The sequence below is a fragment of the Anguilla anguilla genome, chromosome 4 (assembly GCF_013347855.1).
Source record: "Anguilla anguilla isolate fAngAng1 chromosome 4, fAngAng1.pri, whole genome shotgun sequence".
NCBI lineage: Eukaryota > Metazoa > Chordata > Actinopteri > Anguilliformes > Anguillidae > Anguilla > Anguilla anguilla.
The window spans coordinates 25,175,168-25,195,623 of NC_049204.1; the positions used below are offsets into that span (position 1 = coordinate 25,175,168).

The following is a 20,456-nucleotide window of genomic DNA, read 5'->3' on the forward strand; positions in this document are numbered from 1 at the left end:
TAGCTTACCATGCTAATATTTGTCCTACCTTTTTATAGCTGCTCTTATTCTATGAATTATAGTTCATAGTTCATAAACTGTGTTTCTGTGTGTAGTCTGATGGTAAAATACCACCACTGGGGGCTATTCATTTTACAGTAGTATTGTATTTTGCACACAAAACTCTAGCTATTAAACTTTTACCACAAATAACAGTTATAAAGTTACAAATAAAGCTATCTGGTCTGCCTCTCCACCAAGGGTGAATGATATATCACAAAACCATCATTATAAGTTGTGGTATGGATGTGTGCAATTTCTGATTTGAAAGATTCTGCCACCTTTACACTCACCCTGCTACAACAGGAAAACTATGGAATCAGTCTAAATTCATTCTCTACGAGAGCATGTCACAGACTTTTCTCTTCTTTCTTAATGTTTACGAATCTGTTGGAAAAGTGTAAGTATGGTACTCCTTTTTAAAAAATCAGTTCGTTTTCACTTTACCTTGACTTGGTAATATCTAAGTCGAAAACATAAGTAATCCAGGAATTGAAAACATTTATGTGCATTATAATGCAATGAATTCAATAAAATCATGTTGGAAATAATTTGTTTCATTTGCTTGCTTGCATTCATGATACAGAAGGGCATTTGTCTGATGCTTAGATCTGTGGAAACAGCATAAGTCTTCACCCATGTATTTTGTATATTGCAATATGATTTTTTATGGGGGGGGGGGGGGGGTCTGCAGCTCTACTCCCTACTGCCCTAGCATATATCTTAATAAACAGCGCATCTACTGTAGGTGTCTGGAGTAGAAGCGTAGAGAAGTGTGTGGTTAGATCTAAGCCATTCACCAAAAGCCCATGGGACACAAGACTGTGTGGATGTGGTTTGCTTGTTTTCGAGACTAATTTGTTTTCTCAGTGTGTGAGCTGGAGCAACAGAGAGGGGGAGAGCAGGAGAGAGAGAGAGAGAGAGAGAGAAAGTGAGAAGCAAGCTGACACAGAGCTGTACCAAACAAAAACCCCATTCTCATTCCATCAGTCTTCCTTTTTTTCCTCTCGGTGGAAAATGAAATAAGGTGACCCCTGTAGCAGTTGAGTGGACTCCCCGAGTAAATACAGCACAATCAAATCACAAAGGCTTTCATTTGTGTCTCATTTATCAGCCTCTGACAGGAGGCGGCGGCAAATAATTGCCCGTGAGGGAAGAGGGTTCACGACAGCCGAGGGGAGGGGGGGGGGGGGAGGGTGGGTGGTCAGGGGATCCAAAATGAACCGTGGCGACGAGGCACCAGGAGCAGAGTGAGGAGCCAACGCGTGCCCCAGTGCTGCTCAGTCTGGGGCTCCCAGGGGCTCCATGGTGGCTGCTGGATTTCTGTTATACTCAATCAGCTGCTCTGATGAAGTGACTATTTAAAGGCTTGTCCTGATTTGACATCTGCTGACAGCTACCTGTCAACCAATTCAGATGAGCAAATGAGTTCTATATTATTAGAATTATTTTTTATTTTATTTATTTATTTATTTATTTATTTATTTATTTATTTATTTATTTATTTATTTATTGTTGACACCTTTCCCTTAAATTTGGGTGCTGCTGCTTCTGTCTTTTGGTTCAATTACTTCAGATAAGGAAAATTTGATCAAGCATCTTATTAACCACAACTTAACAACTAATCTGTATTCCTCATTTATTGAATCGGCAAAAACTGAAAGGCTATTAAAACCTCCATAGTAACAACACACTTTCTTACGAAGGACTCCTAATATATACTGGAAAAGATCACTATTGAAAAATCGAATCTATACTGTTCCAGTGTTTAGTGAAAAGCAATTACATTCATATGCAAAATGTGTTGCCCCTTTTAAAATATGAAATTGTTGTACCGTAAAGTATTTAACAACCAACAGAGCATTTGGTAGTGTCTGCATTTCCCAAGCCTCCAAAATACTTTGCTCTCTAGTTATTTATTTAGCCCCCCTTTGCTTTGAATATGTTTCCTGCTGTTAGGATGCAATTGGAAGCTGTCACTTGCGCAGATCAAGAGAGAGCACGCTGGTTCTGCTCACTGAACTGTTTCAGAACATTCCAGATTGGTGGGGCCAGGAGAGGCAGGAGGGTAACAACACAATTCAAATAGGTTCTCCAGCAGTGAATTTTGCACGTGTGCTGTTTCTCGTGACAAAGAGGGTTCGGGGAGGCAGTCAGAAAAGGAGCCCAGCGCAGCAGAAATTCAGCCAGGCAGGAGGCATGTCACACAGCAGATTGGCCACTAACAGGGAATTACAGAGGGGATTACGCCGGCAGTGTCAACATTCAGCATGAGAAGCTGCGCAGTCAAAGCGCCGCTTTTTTAACCCAGAAGGATCCCTCTGCAAATGGCGAATTTTGGACTAATAGAGATGAGACTGAAATAAATGCAGAGAATCAACGGAAGGAAATGGGGATATCTGCACAGTCAAATGTCCAGTGTTATTTCAACTCTTAACAGAGTACACATGTGTCCACTGGGGATCATGTGTACCCTGTACGAGTTGATTTAACACTGGACATTTTACTGAGTGTGCTCCTGGGCACGTACATTAAGAAAATTCCACTGTACAGAGACACAGGACGACTCTAAATGAAGGAAGATTTATCTGCATCATCAGTCAATGAAACACCACAGAGAAACAACGGACACTTGAATCCGGGCCAGCATATGTTTTATAATACCAGCCAGTAAAACACATTTCCCACTTTTTTTTTTTTTTTTGCTGGCTCTGTATCTAAAACTCCTGTAAAAGCCATTAGTACTTGATTGTTTACCATCTGTGCAAACATCATTAGCGTTTTTAATAGCAGTGCACTTGTAAGGCTTAGCAGACCCTTTTCATCAAAAAACCAGTTTGAAGTTTATCTTTAGAAGTGGATTAAAAATACATATTAACCTTTTGTGATGCATCAAAGCAATGCAAGTGTTTTTTTCCCCAGAAACTGAATCATGCTGTTCCACACTAAAGAGCCTCTTAGGCCAACTAAGGTAAATTGTGAGTTATTATATAAACACTGGGAAATAATCAGCATTTTTAATGACTGTCCATGATTACCTTCCAGGGATTGTTATGAAGGGTGTTTGTGACATTCATGTGAGCTTGGGTTTTTGAATATGACCGTGTGTTGAGTGGATTACAGGAAATTACACTTATGGAACAATTCTACATAATACCTCAGCTTTGCACACTTTGCATGACATGTTGGCATGAATGTTAACATGTTTATTAAATTATGAAAATGTGCGAGCACACAAGGAGGGAGCTTTCTACTAAAACCCAAAAAGCAATTCAGGGAACATCTGGAAGGCGCAAAAATAAACAGGCCCAATGCCATAGCCATCTACTGTGCCAAAGTTTAGTTTCCACATTTTATTGCTTTTTCCACCTGACCAATCAACACAGAGAAGTTGTGAGTGCCCCCTCATTTTTACATAGCATCTAACCCGGTGGTTCTCAAGTTCGGTCCTGGGGGAGCCCTGTTTTTTCCTGGTTTTTGTTCCAACCAATCTCTTGCTCAATTAAGGCTGATGAATGCATGTGTTTTAAGTTCTTTCCTTAAACTTGTTAACACAATGCAGGTTTGGCTTGTTGTCATTTGTTTTGTCGACGAGTTCTTATTATCTACAGAATGGTTAGTTTTAGTGGCTATGGGTCCTCACTTTCACCAATCAAGAGCCAGTTGATTGACCTCAGTCTTTAATTTGATGACTAAAAACAATGTTTACCTCTCTTTACATAATAATTTGCAATACAGCACAATGTAAAAATGGGATTTTTATTCTTCATGGTGTGCATATGTTGCGGGTGTAGCTCGGCTAGTTCGCTAGTGAAGCACAGTAAAGGTTTGGTAAAGCAAAGGCTTTGCACATGAAATCTATGGAGGAATGAGAAGCCCAGGTTCAAAGCTGACCTTGGACCTCACTTCTCATTCTTACAGAAAAGAGCAGTTCTAGACTCCACCACTGGGGGCAGATTGTGTTGCTCCTGGGAGGAACCTGGTGATGCCAACAAAACAGCTGCTTCATTTCTGAGGGTCTAAAGCTTCAGTACTGGAGGGCCGCCATGTCTGCAGGTATTTATGGTTTCCTTTTCAATCAGCAACAAATTAAGGCTTTGAGAACAAACTGTGAGGACTCTCTAGCCAATAAATGACTTTTTTTGAAAGGGCTTCATCACAGCAGCTGATTGCTCAAGTGAAAATTTCCATCCCTCGCCCTTGCTGTTTTTATTTTATTTATTTATTTATTAACCAAAATACAACTTTTCTGTCTAGGAAAAGCACCATACAGTCTGGATCTTCCAATGTGCCAGTGTTCTGTGTCATTTAACGTCACTCTAAGAGGGCTGCAGTGTCTGTAGGTGTTTGCGGTTTCCTTTCAATCAGCAACCAAATAAGGCCTTGAGAACAAGGTGTGTGGACTTTTTAGCCAACCAATGGCTGAAATGAATCATCCTGCTGAAACACACCGAAAGCCAGCAGAAACCGCGACCCTCCAGGACTGGAGTTCCACACAACCGGACAAGCTGCAGGTCACTGACATGCAGTAAAATATTAGTGCAAGAATGAAAATACATGTACAGTTGAGCCTGTGAGTTTATATGAGGGCGGTGACACCTCTCGCCGTGTAATGGACACGTGCCACGGACCCGCTTGGTCTCCCAGAGCTCGGAATGTGCCTCTGCCTGGGGAACGTCTGCCGCTTCTCCAGGGAGCCAGAAAAAAGGGAGGGGGCAGGGTAGAAACCAGCCACATCAGACATTATTATGCTGACATGACACCCAATCCACAGCCCTGATTGGACCATCCCCATGAGCTTGTTGAAGCTTGGGCTGGCTCTGAACCTCTTCTCAGAGAATGGATGCAGGAGCTCATTCCAATCGGTTATTTTTCCATCCTTGTCTCCTTGTCTCCTCACTGACCTGGAAATTGATCGAGGTGCACCATCATTAAGGACATTCAAACCAATTAAATTCTCCTTGAAGGAGCTAGGAGTGAGGAGCTAGGAGGCTCCCAAAGGATGCTTGAGCAAGGAAGTATTTTTTTTCAGACTTATAAATGATCAACCTTTGGATCCACCTCTCCCAATCTGCCACGTCTGTAACTGATGTGGCTTCAAAATGACACCTGACTGAAGGACATTCCATTTCCCTAATACATGCTTCCTCCATTCTGCCATCTTCGTGTCCTTTCTTTACGTCCACTGATGGGTGGACATGAGGAAAGGAGGCATGGTGATGAAATTAAGCTAATGGAACGAGCCCCTAGCGTTCAGTGTGAAGGCAGACCTACCATTATCCCGAAGGAGGTCATGGTTCCCTTTTGAGTATTAGTGGGACTGCCACCACACTCATCAGCGAAACTAATCAAAACAAAATCCAATCGATGTATCTGTATAGCTCTTTTTACTGCCACAAAGACGCAAATATGGTGACAGAACGGCCTTCTAAGACCAGGCACTTCACTTGCTTACCAAACATCACACAGGTTTGGCCTTTTCTTTCAAAAAAGCTTTTTAAAAATGTTGTTTATTTGGTATTTATTTAAATCAGAGACGCAATACAGAGATCAAACACTAGTGTTCACTACAGTTTTATAGCACACCGTCCGCAACACGTAAGAAAAAGTTGACACTGAGCAGGATAAAGCCAATAAAAGAGAGAGGAGATATTCTAAGTAAGATAATATGCTGGTACTTTTGATATCTTTGTGTACTCAAAGGAGATGAGTCTTTATTGTCTTTTTGGCTTGTTATTTGTGATGCTACAGCAAGCGCGCAGGAGTTATTAAAGAATTGCCAAAAGGTCAGTTTATGGTCGGGCAAAAAGAATTGAAAATGATTACATCCAGTTTGCAAAGCTGTTTTGACAGTTTATCCTTTCAGCCTTAATTTGATTTGAGACGTACTGAAAGCGAAAACAGACCCCAAGAAGACCATTTGTATTTGAGCTCAATGTATATACAGTATAAATACAGCTTGTTTGTTGTTCAGTTCACAAACACAATTTGATTATTTTCGTCAAAACTGTTTTTGAGTTAACTGTGAGGACAAATGTTGATAATATCTACACATACACACACATGCACACGCACACACAAATAGTTGTAAAATACCTGTCTATCATGAATTCTAAAGTCTAAAACCAAAAATGTGAAATGTGAAAATTATCTGCTCCAAAATGTACGTAAAAAGGAAAAAAAAAAAAGAAAAGAAAAAGTTTATAGACAATCAACTTGGTTATCTACAATAGAAATGCTTGCTTGGCTCTGCAATTTTTTTAAAAACACCTATCTTGCAAGTTGGTGTTAAAACTACCAAACTTGTTAGTAACCTGAACAACCTTGAGTACTGAAATCCTAAGGAGATATTTTGCAGTCATCTGTCTTTGCAGAGTAAAAATCAATAACGTGCAACGCTAACAGCACTGCAGACTTCTGCTGCCCGTCATCTTGCGTTCGCACCCATGCTGTGAATTCAGAGAGCAGCTTGATGTCTGTGTCTCGGAGTGCTGAGGCTGGATGCGGCGGTGCTTAGCATTCACAGGTAGCGCCTGTCGTGTCCACTCAGCGGTGACACAAAGACAGGCCGTGTACACCTCAGGATTCACAAGGAGGACACGGAATACAAATGGAAACCGCAAACGCCGGGAGAGAAGACAGAACGAAAAAAATCACCGAAACAAACACGGGGAGAAACGGATTAAAAATGGACGCCACCTACGCCGATTTTCCCTTCTGTTCGCGGACTTCAGGTGCGAGCAGAGATCTTCTGCCCGGTTTTTCTGCGCTAAAGCTGTTCTTTCTCGCACGTCTTTGTGCAGTCTCCAGAGAAGAGAAAGACATAGAAGAGTACTGCCACCCTGCAGCACTCCAAAGCATAAACACCATTACTGAAGTTTTGCGGAGTTCATGTTTACGTAAGAGTATACTAACACTAGGAACCAAAATGTATTTATGTTTATTTGTTCTTAAAAAAAGCGCAACACCAACAGATTTTTTAGATGACAAATTAATTACTAGCTGGTTATCTTGGGACACGGAATCTAATAGGAGATATGACAACTCAATTTATCAAATTAAGAGCATCATAACTCTTAATCTGATCACACATCATCAGTTATTTTCCTTCTGATTGCATGTAGGGCTCTATCTATGAGTGTCCGTAGGTTAGTATGAGATGCAGAACCTTTATTTTGTAGTGAATGGGACTTTACGGACAATCCCTAAATGTGAAAGTCCCTAAATTTGTACATTACAAACAGAAAATCTACAACCTCAAATTAAAACACGAACAAGACATGGTCATTAAATGACGTCATTGATCCAATCATGTTTTTTTTAATGATGAATTGTTTTTCACTTTTGTAAATAATATGATACAATGACAGGACTGTAATTCATAAGAACACCAATAAATACTGATTAATACTTAGAGATCACATTCACATGGCCTTTCCTACCAATTTTCTGACTTCCTTGCTCACACATTATTCAACAGTGTATAAGGAGTTTAATCTATCAATTTACTGTATGAGCCGCTAGGGGTGTCTCCTTTTAATACGGCATCGCGTAGACACATCTCTGTCTGGTGATCTGGGCATAGTTGAAAGGGCCATGTGAGTGTGGTCCATAGAGTCTAAGGAACAAACACAACCAGATTTCAAAGAATTTCAAAAAATCCCACAGAGTATTTACATCACAGAGAGTAGAAATGCTTTACAGATCCCCATACAAGTCTCACGCCTGGCTTTGTTTGGTAACTGTCGAGTTGTCTCGGGAACTAATGCTGGTTTAAACCCTGAAAGGCGTTTCATTGGTGAAGGTATTTGTTTTGTTGTCTATATTTTAGTAATCAAAAATGGACTTAAAATAAATCAAATGATTACATAAAACTAACAAATAAAACAGGAGAAATAAATACAAGCTCATGACATCATGTGCTTAGAAATGTTTACATTCCAGACAAAGTCTTTTCAGGGCTATTTGGGGGAATAAACAACAATAATATGAACAAATTATTTAATTTGGACTGATGCACACCCAATTGCATAACACCATATTGTCATGAATACATATTACTCACCAAAGGAGTTGCCTGATTGATGGATTTAGGTCTCTCTGCTATGGACATGACATATTTAAAACAGGGCGAAATCTTGCTGTTAATTACACACACACACACACACACACCACCCCCTCCCCAATTATCTCCCTCCAAACACAAACAAACACACAGACAGTCAGACAGACAGACAGACACACACACGCACGCGCACACACACACACACACACACTATGTGAGGCTGTTTTACAACAGATTTAAAGCACACTTGTACAAATCTGTATCTGTCAACAAAAATAAAGCCGGTAAAAGCAACACTAACTTCCCTTACAAGCCTCCCAGAAAGCTCTGGAGAGAACAACTGAAGAGAAACACATGCTGTGACACATAACTTCCGTTAGAGAGCGAGCATCATCAATTCCAGCTGCCAATTTCTCTTACCAGCCAACTGACAAAATATTGCTGTTAAAATGAATGTGCAGTCTATGTGTGGGCTAGACACAAATGAGCAGACCACCGTCTGCGTGGGCCTGAGACAGAGAGAACTGCACCATGCCCTCCAGAGACAAAAGCACCATGTTCCCAGCAAAACGACAAAAGACAATAGTAAAAACTTCCCTACCAAAACGGTGTACGCTCATTAGTTACCTACCAATAACTAATTGACATGGGATGGGTAGAGGAGGACACGTGATCATTAAGTGCCCAAAAATGGACAAGATTCTCTTATCAGCACGTTATGCAAATGAGGTCACGTGTTCTGTGGACAGCACTGAACACTCAGACTATATGGTCAGAAGGCTGAACATTAAAAGCAGCAGCAGCAGCAGCAGGATGAATCCGTGCTGCTGGAAGGTCTCGGCGGCTGGCTGGGCCGCCATGTTAATCCCCTCGCTTTGTCGCCGGCCCCCTCAGACTGATGTCCCCTTGACGCTTTTCTAATGCAGATAACACAGTGGAAATGTGCACAGCGCTCATACCAAACAGCGCTCACACCAAACAGCGCTCCCGGTCACTGATGGATGTGTGGAGCTAATGCAGGGGGGCTTGATTAAATAGAGGGCAGAGAGCGTAGGCCGCACCTCGGCTCCTGATTCTGTTTACCTCCTACTTCCCTCACCTCCATTACGCGGCGAGGAGGGAAAAGGAGGTGAAACTCAAATCCTCAAGTCTGGCTCATCGACTTTCCCTCCGGAACGTTGGCTGAGCCGGCGCGGCTCTGTTTGCAGAAACCTTCGAGGGACGTCACATCAGCCTAAGTGCACCCTCTCCGTCCCCCCACCGCAATTACAGTCACTTCACCCTGAGCCGCATCGACTTCCAACTTAACCGATGAAATTGTGAGAGAATCAATGCTACATCCAGCCACGGTTTTTCAAGGATACAGGGAGTGTATAATTATGAACTTACTTTTGACTCCCCGCGTTCTACAGATGGAAAAAATGAACCCCGAGCTTTAGGTAATGCGAACTGAGCCATCGAATTAAAACGGAGCGGGAAGTCTCGGAGGGGTTATAAGCCGCTCTCGCAGGAGCGCTGCCTGGTGGCTGTGAGCAACCTCCCCTCGGCTCCTCATTTCCCTAATTAATGCCTACGATTTAGCGGCCAAATCATTTACCGTCTGTCTGCCGTTGGGGGGGAAGGGGCGGGAGCCGAGGCACGGATCTCTACCGGGACTCCGCGTCTCCGTGAGAAGACTGCAGATGAGGGGAGAGCGGAGGGGCTGCCGTTGACCGCGCTCCTTCAGGACAGCGAAGACAGACACCAGTCCTCACAGCGCGCGGCACAGGCCGGGGAGTCGACTCTTCAGGGAGCACCGCTGGAGCAGACTCCTGCATCACCAAGGACTGGGGACGACCATGGAACCGCTAACGAGCTAACGAGCTAACACGCTACCTCACATACTATGTCACAAGTTTGAAGTCTTGCAACCAAATACAGTATGTGCACATACAGAAACAAACACCTAAATCAAACTCTGGCAATTCATTTCCAAGACCTTTAACTCCTATCAGCCTTGTCCTCACAGCTTTGAAGCTGTTTTTTTCTAGAACTTTCTGTACAGCTCTGTCTGTTCTCAGATGCTGGCAGATAGCACTTATTCTCTTCCACACATAGCCTCTTTTGGCAGGGTGAGAAACACTGGCTGCTGTACATCACTGCTTTCGCAATGAATTTTACACGGCTGCAAATGTCAATCTGAACGCATCGGACACCCTCCATTGCCCTCCTTGGCATGTTTGCTTCTTAAGCAGCTGGGGTCAGATCGACAGCTATCTGGCGCCTCAAAAGCATCCCACCTGAGGGGGACAGGTATGACAGACCCCGGGACACTTTCCCATCATTGTAAAGCCACTGTTGCCCTGGTGAGCGGCAGGGACCGTGACGATAACCTCTATATTAATTAGCCACACTTACAGAACAAAAAAAAACAAAAAATTGAAGAGATACCGCACAGGCCTGTGTCACACCTTCCTCCTCTTTGTCATTGGCAAGGTGGATAAAGCCAGGTGGAGAAAGGCTATGGGTGAGGAGGCAGAGGGAGCAGGGTAACGTAATGTCAAGGGAATTGAGCCTGAGAGATAAGGGCACGCTTTGGCTTTAAAAAAAGACATTCCGAGAGGGGTAAAAAAAAAAGCCTGGGGCTCATTCCAATCACTTATTTTTACCACCTTTCATCCTTTCATCTCGTTCATTTCTTGCTCCTTAGCTCCAACCAATGGGGGGCACAAGGGAAGGATGCAAGAACAAAGGAGTCGAGGAAACGTGTATTAGGCAAATGGAAGGTCCTTGTTCAGTCAAGCCAAGTCAAGTCAGTTACAGACATGGCAGATGTGGAGAGGTGGATCCATAAGTCGATCATTTATATGTCACGCCTTCCAAAAAATACTTTTGTATCCTTGCTCAAGCATCCACCGGAGGCCTCCTAGCTCCTTGTTGCTTCAAGGATCTTTTAATGGGTTGGAATGTTCTTAAAGATGGCGGACCTCCATCGACTCCTGGGTCAGACAAGGACCGAGGAGAAGAGGACGGATAAAATAAGCGATTGGGATGAGCCCCTGGTCTTGGTGCAGCTGAACATCTGGCATGGCCTTGTAGTCAGCAGGTAGAATCTCTTTCTAAAAGACATACTTAAATTAAAAACAAGGCAGCTGGTTCCCATAAGCAAACCCATGAGATTTTATCTCTGAGGACCATCTTCCACCCCCCCTGCCCCCAGAACCACCAGGTCAGGCCATCCAGGACCCCTATTCATTTATTTGAAAATTGAATTAATTTATTTCATTTAGCTGATGCGACAGTGCACACCAATTAACATGCAGACAACTGCGTCCATGCATAGAATGCCAGAGTTGGCCAAACAGTTCATTTCAATCTGTAGTCCCTAGGGGGGTGAAGCTAGTTACCTATGCTAAGCTACACTGCCCCCACAATCTATACCAGTGCTTATTTACTTCTAAGAATTCTGTTCAAACAAACCAAGCTTCAGTTCTATACCCTCTGGAATGCCAAGCAGATCACTGCTCCCAGGATGCAACGCTGCGGGAGACTGCTCAAACTTCATTCCCCCATCACCGATCTACCCAATCCGAGGCACGGAAAGCTAATTTTGCAGAGTGCAGAGTTCTTCCCAAAGGCTGCTGGGAACAGCTTGTAGTTGGGCTGTCAATGACGTGGCGGGTGTGTGTGTGTGTGTGTGTGTGTGTGTGTGTGTGTGTGTGTGTGCATGGGTATGCATAAGGGTGACGATTCCCAGAATTTGTTGCTTTTGCTGACAGAAGCTGACAGCACAAATTCCCTTCAGTGGGCATAAGTCACATAAGAGCCCTGTCAGAGGACAAACACACTATGGAAAGATAAATGCAGGCAAGAGAGACTGTAAATCCATCTTACAGCTGTGGATTAAACGATCTACCACTAGAGAGAGCTGCACACGCAGGGCAGTCCACCACAGATCTATATATGAAGACCAATCCAGTCTCCAGTATATCTTGGGAAAGCAATTCCTGGCAAAGCCAAAAAAACAAAAAACTATTTGGAAGTCATTAAAACTATGACTTCCAATATCTTTGAGACGAAAGATACAAACAGTGAAATGGCTTTCTCTGCAAACCAAAAAGAATCGAGCCAGGGATTACATCCATGTGTATGAACCCGCGAAAATGCTAATAATGTCCATGAACACATGATAATGTAAAACATCAATGCAAAATGTGAAAAACCATGTATTTCCCAATCACTCTGATTTGTTCACGGCATTAACGAACAGGGATATTTACAGTTAGTTTTACTAAATCCAACCCTCAACAATTAAGAAAAACAAAAACCCAAAATGAAACAGAACAAGCTGAACAATAAGTAAAGGAGAAACAGGTCTGTAAACCAGGGTCTAGGCCGGGGCTGCCAAATCCTGTTACTGGAGATCCACAGTCCCACAGGCTTTCATTTCAACCCTAATTTGCCACATCTAATTCTACTAATTAGCAGCTCCAGAAGATGTCTTGCTGGTGAATGAGGTGTGCTTTGTTAGGGTTTGAGTAAAAACCTACAGGACAATAGATCTCCAGGAACGGGACTGGGCAGCCCTGGTCTGAGCTGAATTAGCAAAAGGAGTTGTGACAGACGGAATGAAGGAGGAGGGGGGGTGTATAAAGTGTTTGTTATTGTCCCTGTGAGGCCTAGCGGTGCTCTCCCAAGCCTCAGGTTTGAGTATGATTCGGCCTGACTCCCCGGAGCCAGGATGAGGGGCTGGGAGCAGGAGAGGGGGTGGGTCGGGGCTGGGAGCAGGAGAGGGGGTGGGTCGGGGCTGGGTGGGGAGGGGTGGAGGTGGGGTGTGGGCGGCGAGGGCATTTTTGGTTCAGAAGTGGCCGTGCTCCTGGTCTCCGCCCCGGTGGCCTCCCGCTCCGTGCTTCTTGTGCTTCCTGCGCTCCCGCCGGGCCTTGTGGTGATGGCGGCGGTAACGGTGAGATCTCCGGCCTGTGGAGAGAGAGGGAAGGAGGGGGAGAGGGGGAGAGAGGGAGGGAGAGAGAGAAGGAAAGAGGGAGAGACAGAGAGGGAGGGAGGGAGGTAGACAGGGAGAGGTAGAGAGAGACAGAGGGAGGGAGAGATGGAGGTAGGGAGAGAAGCAGGGAGGGAGGGAGAGACGGAGGCAGGGAGGGAGAGAGAATGAGGGAGAAATGCATGGATGGAGGGAGGGAGGGAGGAAGAGAGAGAGGGAGAGACATAGGGATAGAAGAAGGGAGGGAGGAGTTAAAGCAAACAGATGCCCTGAGATGAGCAACCACACACCCAGAGTATCTACACCTGGACTTAAGGGGCTGGCGGGGGAGGGAAGGGGTTAAGAGGCCTCTTAGGAAAGGCCCACATAAGTTTGATGCTGCGTTGTGTGGTCGGGTTGGACCACAGCTTGACTGGTACTCTACTGTTGATACTAAAGCTTCAGTGGAAAAAGATTTCTCAGTGGGGAGAAACTATCAAATACTACATGGCAAGGAATTAGGTGGTTCAGTACATCCAGCTATGTAAATGAATACCTATGTAAAAAAAACTAAGTCACTCTGGAAACAAATATCTGATCAATTCCTGTATTGTAACTAATCATATGTCTACAGTGCAATACTTCATAATGAAATGTTCTTTCATTTGCTAGGACAAGAATTTTCCAAGCACCTCTCATTAAATTGACAGCGCTGTTAAAATGGAGCTTTTATTTCAGACAGTAAAATGCCTCCAGGTGAGGTAACCGGAAGGCAGCTTAGCTTAGCTTAGCTCATCTTATACCATAAGCGCAGAATGGAGTCGCTCGTCTTCACTCACTCTTTGTGCAGATGATCTTGGGGCGGTCCCACTTCCCGTTGGCGCGGCACCTGGCCGTGGGCACGTGGCGCTGGAGGAACCCGTCGGCGCACTGGTAGCGCACCACAGAGTGGATGTCATAGTGGGACCTCTTCCGGCCAATCAGGAAAGCGTTGTCCACAGAGGGGGGCGTCCCACACAACACTGGCCAGAAAGAGAGGTGGGACCGTCAGAAAGGGGCGGGGCATCGCCACTGCCTTGCAAGCACACCCGCTAAATAAAGCACAGCACTAGCACCACGCTTTCTACATTACAGCACCAGTCAAGTTGTTCTACACGCTAGAGTTCAGTTCAGTGATTGGCAGCTACAGTGAATAACAGATACTGGGGTTACAAGTCTGCTATAATCCTTCAGTTTTTAGGTCTGCATCAAAATCCGAAAGCATTTATGACTTCTATACCCGCAGTTAGACTCTCAGTGAAGTGTTCAGTGTTAAATCAGCCCTTACAGAGTACATATGGTCCCTGGACTTAGGCATTCTGTTCGTGGGGCATTAACACTGGACATTTTACTCTGTGCAATCACAATGCAATGTGTATGATATATTCTACTGGTGATTGCGCAATGCAGGGCGTAAGCATTTCTGGAGCCACAGGGCTAGAGTTGCCCGACCCCTGGTGTAGATAACACGGGGTCACCAAAGACAGCGGGAGTGTGCTCGCCCTGCTGTGTCCCAGGGAAGATATTCAGCAGATGTGAGATGGGCCCTGCCTGTGAAAGCGCACGCGGAGGAGGAACTGGCGGTCAGCGTGACTCACTGAGTGCTCACTGGCGTGAGGCGCACGCTGACCGCGAGGTCACTCTCCCGGTCGAAGCGCGGGGCACACCGCTTGCCCAGAGCTCGACCCCGGCCCGACCCGCCGGTCCGTTTCCGCGCCGACGCCGAATCGAAAGCGCGACAGCCCGTAGGATCGGTTCCAAAACAACGTTTCTTTTCTTTTTTTCATATTAAAAAAGATCAAAGGAATCGAAGGAATCTGGAACGGAGACGCGCGCTTCCGGTCGCAGTTCTCCTCTCTCTCCCTAGATGGCAGCCTCGGCGCTGGGAACACGGACGGCGGGCGGACGCGGCTCGGCGGGCAGGAGTCAGAGCCGCGCCGCGGGGGCTGCAGGCCGAGCCCTCGGCTCTCCCGCGCGGCGAGGCTGCCCAATCGGCGGAGGGCATTACTGATTCAGAGACAGGTCCCGGTAGCCTAGGTAACCACAAGTGAAAGCCTCACGCAGCCCCCCCCCCCCGACATACATTACCCTCCCTCTTCATCAACCCAGCAGGGAAACCCTGGCCGTTAATCCTGGACCCAGATTTCACGCCGCATTTGCAATCAAACGAGTCCCGGCGAGGGCGGGGCACCCCGGGGTTATCGGCCGAGCGGGCCGGTCAGAGGAGTTTGGCGGGGAGCTGATCTGAGGCTAGCCTGCCGCCCGTCTCTCTTCTGAGGCTTCCCCCGGGGCCGCCCCGCCCGCTCTGCCACAGCTCCTCCGGCGCTACGCGTTTGTTAGCAGCGGCTGTCCTTTCTGTGAAGCGCCGGGGGGGGGGGTGGGGGGATGGGGGTGGGGGGTGGGGAGGAGGCAAATGGCGGCTTCATTAGAGAAGAATGGCCAAGAACCGATGACCCGACGCACACTCGTCACAGTCACTCTGCAGGAGCCCGTTGGGCGGCACTGGCAGTGGGAAGGCTCGCTGGGTGAGGGAAAAGAAGCACGAATCTTTCCCTTGAACCTTTCGCCGTCCTGATAGATGCCATTCAAATCCCACCGCTCTGAAATCTCTTGTTAAATGGAAGTTATTTATTGAGCTGCACTTAATGAGCAATAAAAGGTTTTGAAAAGAACATGTTTAGTGGCCCTTACAGGTCAGACAAGTGCTTTTTGATTGGACTGCACGCTTAATGATTTTTGTTTTCAAAACCTTCAGTTCAGCCAACTGGATATTTCGCAGTTTTCGTCTGGCTCATTTGAGGCACTAAGACACAAGAAAAGCAGAGGTGGCCGTCATTGACATTTGTGTTTGTCTGTGGAGAGTGATCAATATTCAGGGAACTAAAGACAACACTCAGTGGAAGTGCGGAGTTGATATTTCTGACGAGTGTGAGTGCCCTGCCAGAGCTGACACGGTGATTCAGTGCTGCAGCCGCGGCTCATGACTTTTAATTCCCGTCTCCTGTTGGCACTCTGTGTCCTCTGAGCGCCCGCAATAAAGCACCAATCAGGTGTGTGCACCCATGAGCACATTATACAGGTACACACACACACACACACACACACACACACACACAGTCACACACACACACACACACACACGCACAGACACACATGCATGCACACAGTCACACACACACACACACACACACACACAGTCACACACACACAGTCACACACACACACACAGAGTCACACACACACGCACACACACACACACACACACACACGGACACACACACACATTCACACACATGCATGCATACAGTAACACACACACACCCACATACACACACACTCACAGACAGACACGCGCATGCACACATGCATACACATACATATACACACACACACATTACACACAAACACAGATACGCACGCACACCCACACACACATATGCACATGCACACACACAGTCACACACATGCATGCACACAGTAACACACACACATACACAGTCACACACACTCACAGACAGTCACGCGCATACACACATACACACTCACACAGTCACACATATGCACACATACACACACACACACAGTCACACACACACGCAGTCACACACACACACACACACACACACACACAGTCACACAGTAGAGTCTCCCTCATAGGTCCAGTCTGGGTGCAGCCCTTAGTGCCAGACAGATCCCTCTATCTCTGTTCATCTTTTCCATCACCAGCACTCTTTCCAGAGGCTTCTGACTGACAGTGGGAGCGCTCCAATCAAGACCAACGTAAGCGGCGCTTTTCACGGTGATTACGCCCAGCCGTAATCTCCAAAGGCCGGTCGGCCACGTGGTCAGATCACACTCTGCGGATTTCTGCCAGCAGGCCAGGCCTCCTCTCTCCGTTATGAAAACCCAATTTCGAGGAAAAACACAGTTTGCAGCGCGACCGCACGCGAGGCGTGCTGTTGATTCTGACAGATGCGCGCGCCAAACGTCGAAACCGAGCGACGACCGGGACGCGGGACGGAGACGAAACGCTCCCGTCCCGCCGCCGGGTAATTCTCTCAATCAAAATCCCCCCCCGTGACCGGCCTCGGCCAGCACAGTGTGCCAGACGGGCCGGGTTCCTTCAGCAGCGCCCCCTCTCTATTTTTACTCCGTTCCGCATGCAAATGCCAGGCCAAAGCCGGCCTAATAAGCCCACAGAGGGGAGCGCCGGCGCCGGGCCGCTCTCCGCCGGGGCGCGCCGTCGCGGCTGAAGATCCCCGTTAAGTGGCCTCCAGAGGAGGCCCGGCGCCGGCGCCGGCGACACCGGGCTCAAAACAGCCCTCATAAAAAAATAAAAAAACTCAAGGCAAACCAGTCCAAATGAGGGAAGATGGCCTGCCCAGGTGATGCGTGTTCGGGCTGGCGAAAGCTAAGGGAAAAATCCTGTACCTGCTCTTCGGATGTGACAGCAGACTGAGGTTCTGACTCACTCCGGTCATTAAAGATCCCCTGGTACGTTCAGAGTTGGAGTGTTAACCCTTCTGTCTCGATCAAATTCTAACAAAAAAAACTGTCCCTCTACAGAGAGACTACGTCTCATTAGTTTCACAATCTCTTGCGTTTCCTACCCGGTTAGACTATCCAGGTTGTCACTGTAATACAGAATTGAGTTCTTGGTCAACCTACTTGGCTACATAAAGATTGATCCTTACTTTGGTGAGAGTGCAAGCAAGCAATGCTAACTGTAACCATACACCACAGGACATAAGGCGTTCATTTTCGGGAGTAAATGTAGCGGGTGTAGCTTGGATAGTTTGCTACACCTGTTACAAAAACTATCAATGATATGTGATCTAAACTGTGTTAGCCAGGTTAAGAGTAGGCAGTGGAGTGTACCGTCTGTGGTAATGGCATCTCTACACAGGCTCAGGACAGCCTTTTTGGATTGGGCTCGCCATATTTGGCTCGTCACATCCAGTTCTGGCCGAGGCCCTGTCGGCCAGGGTCAGTTTGCCGTGGAGACGCCCGCGGCTGATTCGCCGGTGTGCGTGACCTCTGCCTACGGTGGGTCAGCGGGAAACGCAGCCATGGCGACCGGAGGTCCGGGTCCCCTCGCCTGTTTCTGAGGGATGATTAATGGCCGGACAGAGAGAGGGAGAGAGGCGATGGCGCGTCTGGCCGAATTCGGCACGCGTGTGCTGTGGGCCTGCGGCGGGTAAGGTGTAAATAATGATGTTCTCTCTCTCTCTCTCTCTCTCGCTCTCTGGGTTCCGTCCACAGGCTGTTATCTGTCAGAACTGCTCTCTCTTGCTCTCTCCCTCTCCTTCTCAATTTTTCTCTCTCTCTTTCCCTCCCTCCTTCCCCAATTCTCTCTCTCGCTCTCTCACCCTCTCCCTCTCTTGCTCCTCCTCCCTTGCTCTGTCACTCTCTCTAATTTTCTCTCTCTCTCCCCTCTCTTGCTCTCTCTCTCCCTCCCTCTCTTGTTCCCCCTCCCTCCCTCCCTCTCCCCCTCCCTCCCCCCCTGCGGCTCACCTGTGCCCTTCTTGCAGATGTAGGGCAGGTTGTAGTTGCAGGGCACGTCGTTCCACTTGCCCTTCTCGCGCGCGATCATCACCACGCAGTCCTCGCCGCCCGCAAAGAAGTTGTCCGGCTGGTTCTCCCGCCAGTTCTCGTATTGCTGCGCGCGGAGAAGGGACAGCGCGGACGCCGCGCGGTGAGAGCGCGCCCTCCGACGCCCCGCGCTGCGTCAGGCTCACCGCTCCGCGCCTGAGAGCCGCTGCGGCTGGACTGCACCATTCCCCCAGTGCCGTAGCACCACCGTGCACATATGGCACACGCTCAAAGCACTTCCACCCAATCAGAACACATCAGTGCAGATCCAGAGTCAAAGCAGCACAAGTCTTAAGAATAAGCAAATAAATAAGTAAAGCCATAAATTAAAAAAAAAATGGTGAGCATATGGAGTAAACCAAACATGCATAGGACTGCTCTGCTCCGGTATAATAGCACAGCACTGTTAGCCATTTTATATGACACACTTTAGCACCAATGTACTTCATGGCTTAACATGATATGTGAGCGGAGGCCACTGATCTTGCAGTAAATGCGCTCACATTGGACAGGCTCTCTCACCTGTGCCATGTTGTCAGTCCACTGGAAATCCTCCTCCACTGTGCGGTCATTCAGCCCAATCCAGGTGTTCTCGTGGCTCAGACCTGAGCGGGCAGCAGCACAGCAGACTGTTACACACCGCTAACCGTACGCATCAGAGCTACAGCGCACACACTGCATGACTTCAACGCGCCTCAAAGCTGGAAATCACTTATCTAGTTACCCGAAAACGCCGGACTCCGAACGGATCCGCTTTTATGCGATAAAGTCTTGATGGTCTAACAAATTTCCCCTTAAGCTGCAGAGGGGGTCCCTTTGGTATTCCGATCATTCCAGGCTCCATTAGCCCAGGATATAAGACCGCGGCGAACGGCGCGTATGGGAAATAAATTAAACCCACATCTCAACTTGATAACACTCACGTTAAATAACCGGGGAGCCTGCTGATATGAACACGCCCGAGCAGCCTCTCGTACGTCTTGTCTCCCAGTTACTGAAGTGTCTGCAGTTCATTTAAGTTCAAGGTATCTGAAAAATCCCAGTCCCCGGCCCTTCAATTTATGCTGACTATAACTTACTAAGCCCCAACTCTGAACATGGGCATAAATCCAGCTCCGAGTTTTTAACTGCGTGCGGAACAACACGGCACGGCGATGGCATCCTTGGAATGACTTATTTGACTACAGTGTAATTACTGAGGTAAATGATGAAGGTTGCAAAATGTCTCAAACCGCCTTCAGTCAACCGGCAGCTGGAGGGTGTTCTAAACTTTGATTTATGAATGTATACAAGTTTATTTTTTCTTCAGTAGGAGAGCTGTTTGCTTGCAGCCACACTACCTATATCCTTCCAGCCTCACACTGTGAGGTGTGGTGAGTACTTGGATTGGAGACCATCCATCCGGTCATTATCTAACCCGCTTATTCCTGGTAAGGATACGTTGGGAAAGAGGCACTATCACACCCTGGACAGGTCTCCAATCCATCGCCGGGTACACAAACCATTCACTCACACGCTCATACTTATGGGGAATTTAGACTCTCCAATTAGCCTAACGTGCTTGTCTTTGGACTGTGGGAGGAAACCCAGGTGGACACGGGGAGAACATGCAAACCCCACACAGAAAGGCCCCGGTGGGTTTGGGACCTGACAGTGCTATCCACTGCACCACCGTGCTGCCCTCTTGCATGGGATTAAATGAAGTTGCTGCTGGACCAAATATGAATCTGATGTCCTGGCACAGAGACACCGGGGCACTGTGCT

The 20,456-nt window shown here is 47.0% G+C and overlaps 1 protein-coding gene across 1 annotated transcript in view; it reads right to left on the bottom strand.

The window, feature by feature from the left end:
* Positions 1–7,326: 7,326 nt before the first annotated feature.
* Positions 7,327–20,456, bottom strand: part of ncanb (neurocan b) — a 108,404-nt gene continuing 95,274 nt past the window's right edge. The window contains exons 12-15 of the mRNA XM_035416146.1: positions 19,215–19,297; positions 18,615–18,759; positions 13,901–14,083; positions 7,327–13,060 (exon numbers count right to left, since the gene is read on the bottom strand). Of these exons, the coding sequence (XP_035272037.1) occupies positions 12,942–13,060; positions 13,901–14,083; positions 18,615–18,759; positions 19,215–19,297 (530 nt within the window). The 3' untranslated portion in view covers positions 7,327–12,941. The remainder of the gene's footprint in view (positions 13,061–13,900; positions 14,084–18,614; positions 18,760–19,214; positions 19,298–20,456) is intronic.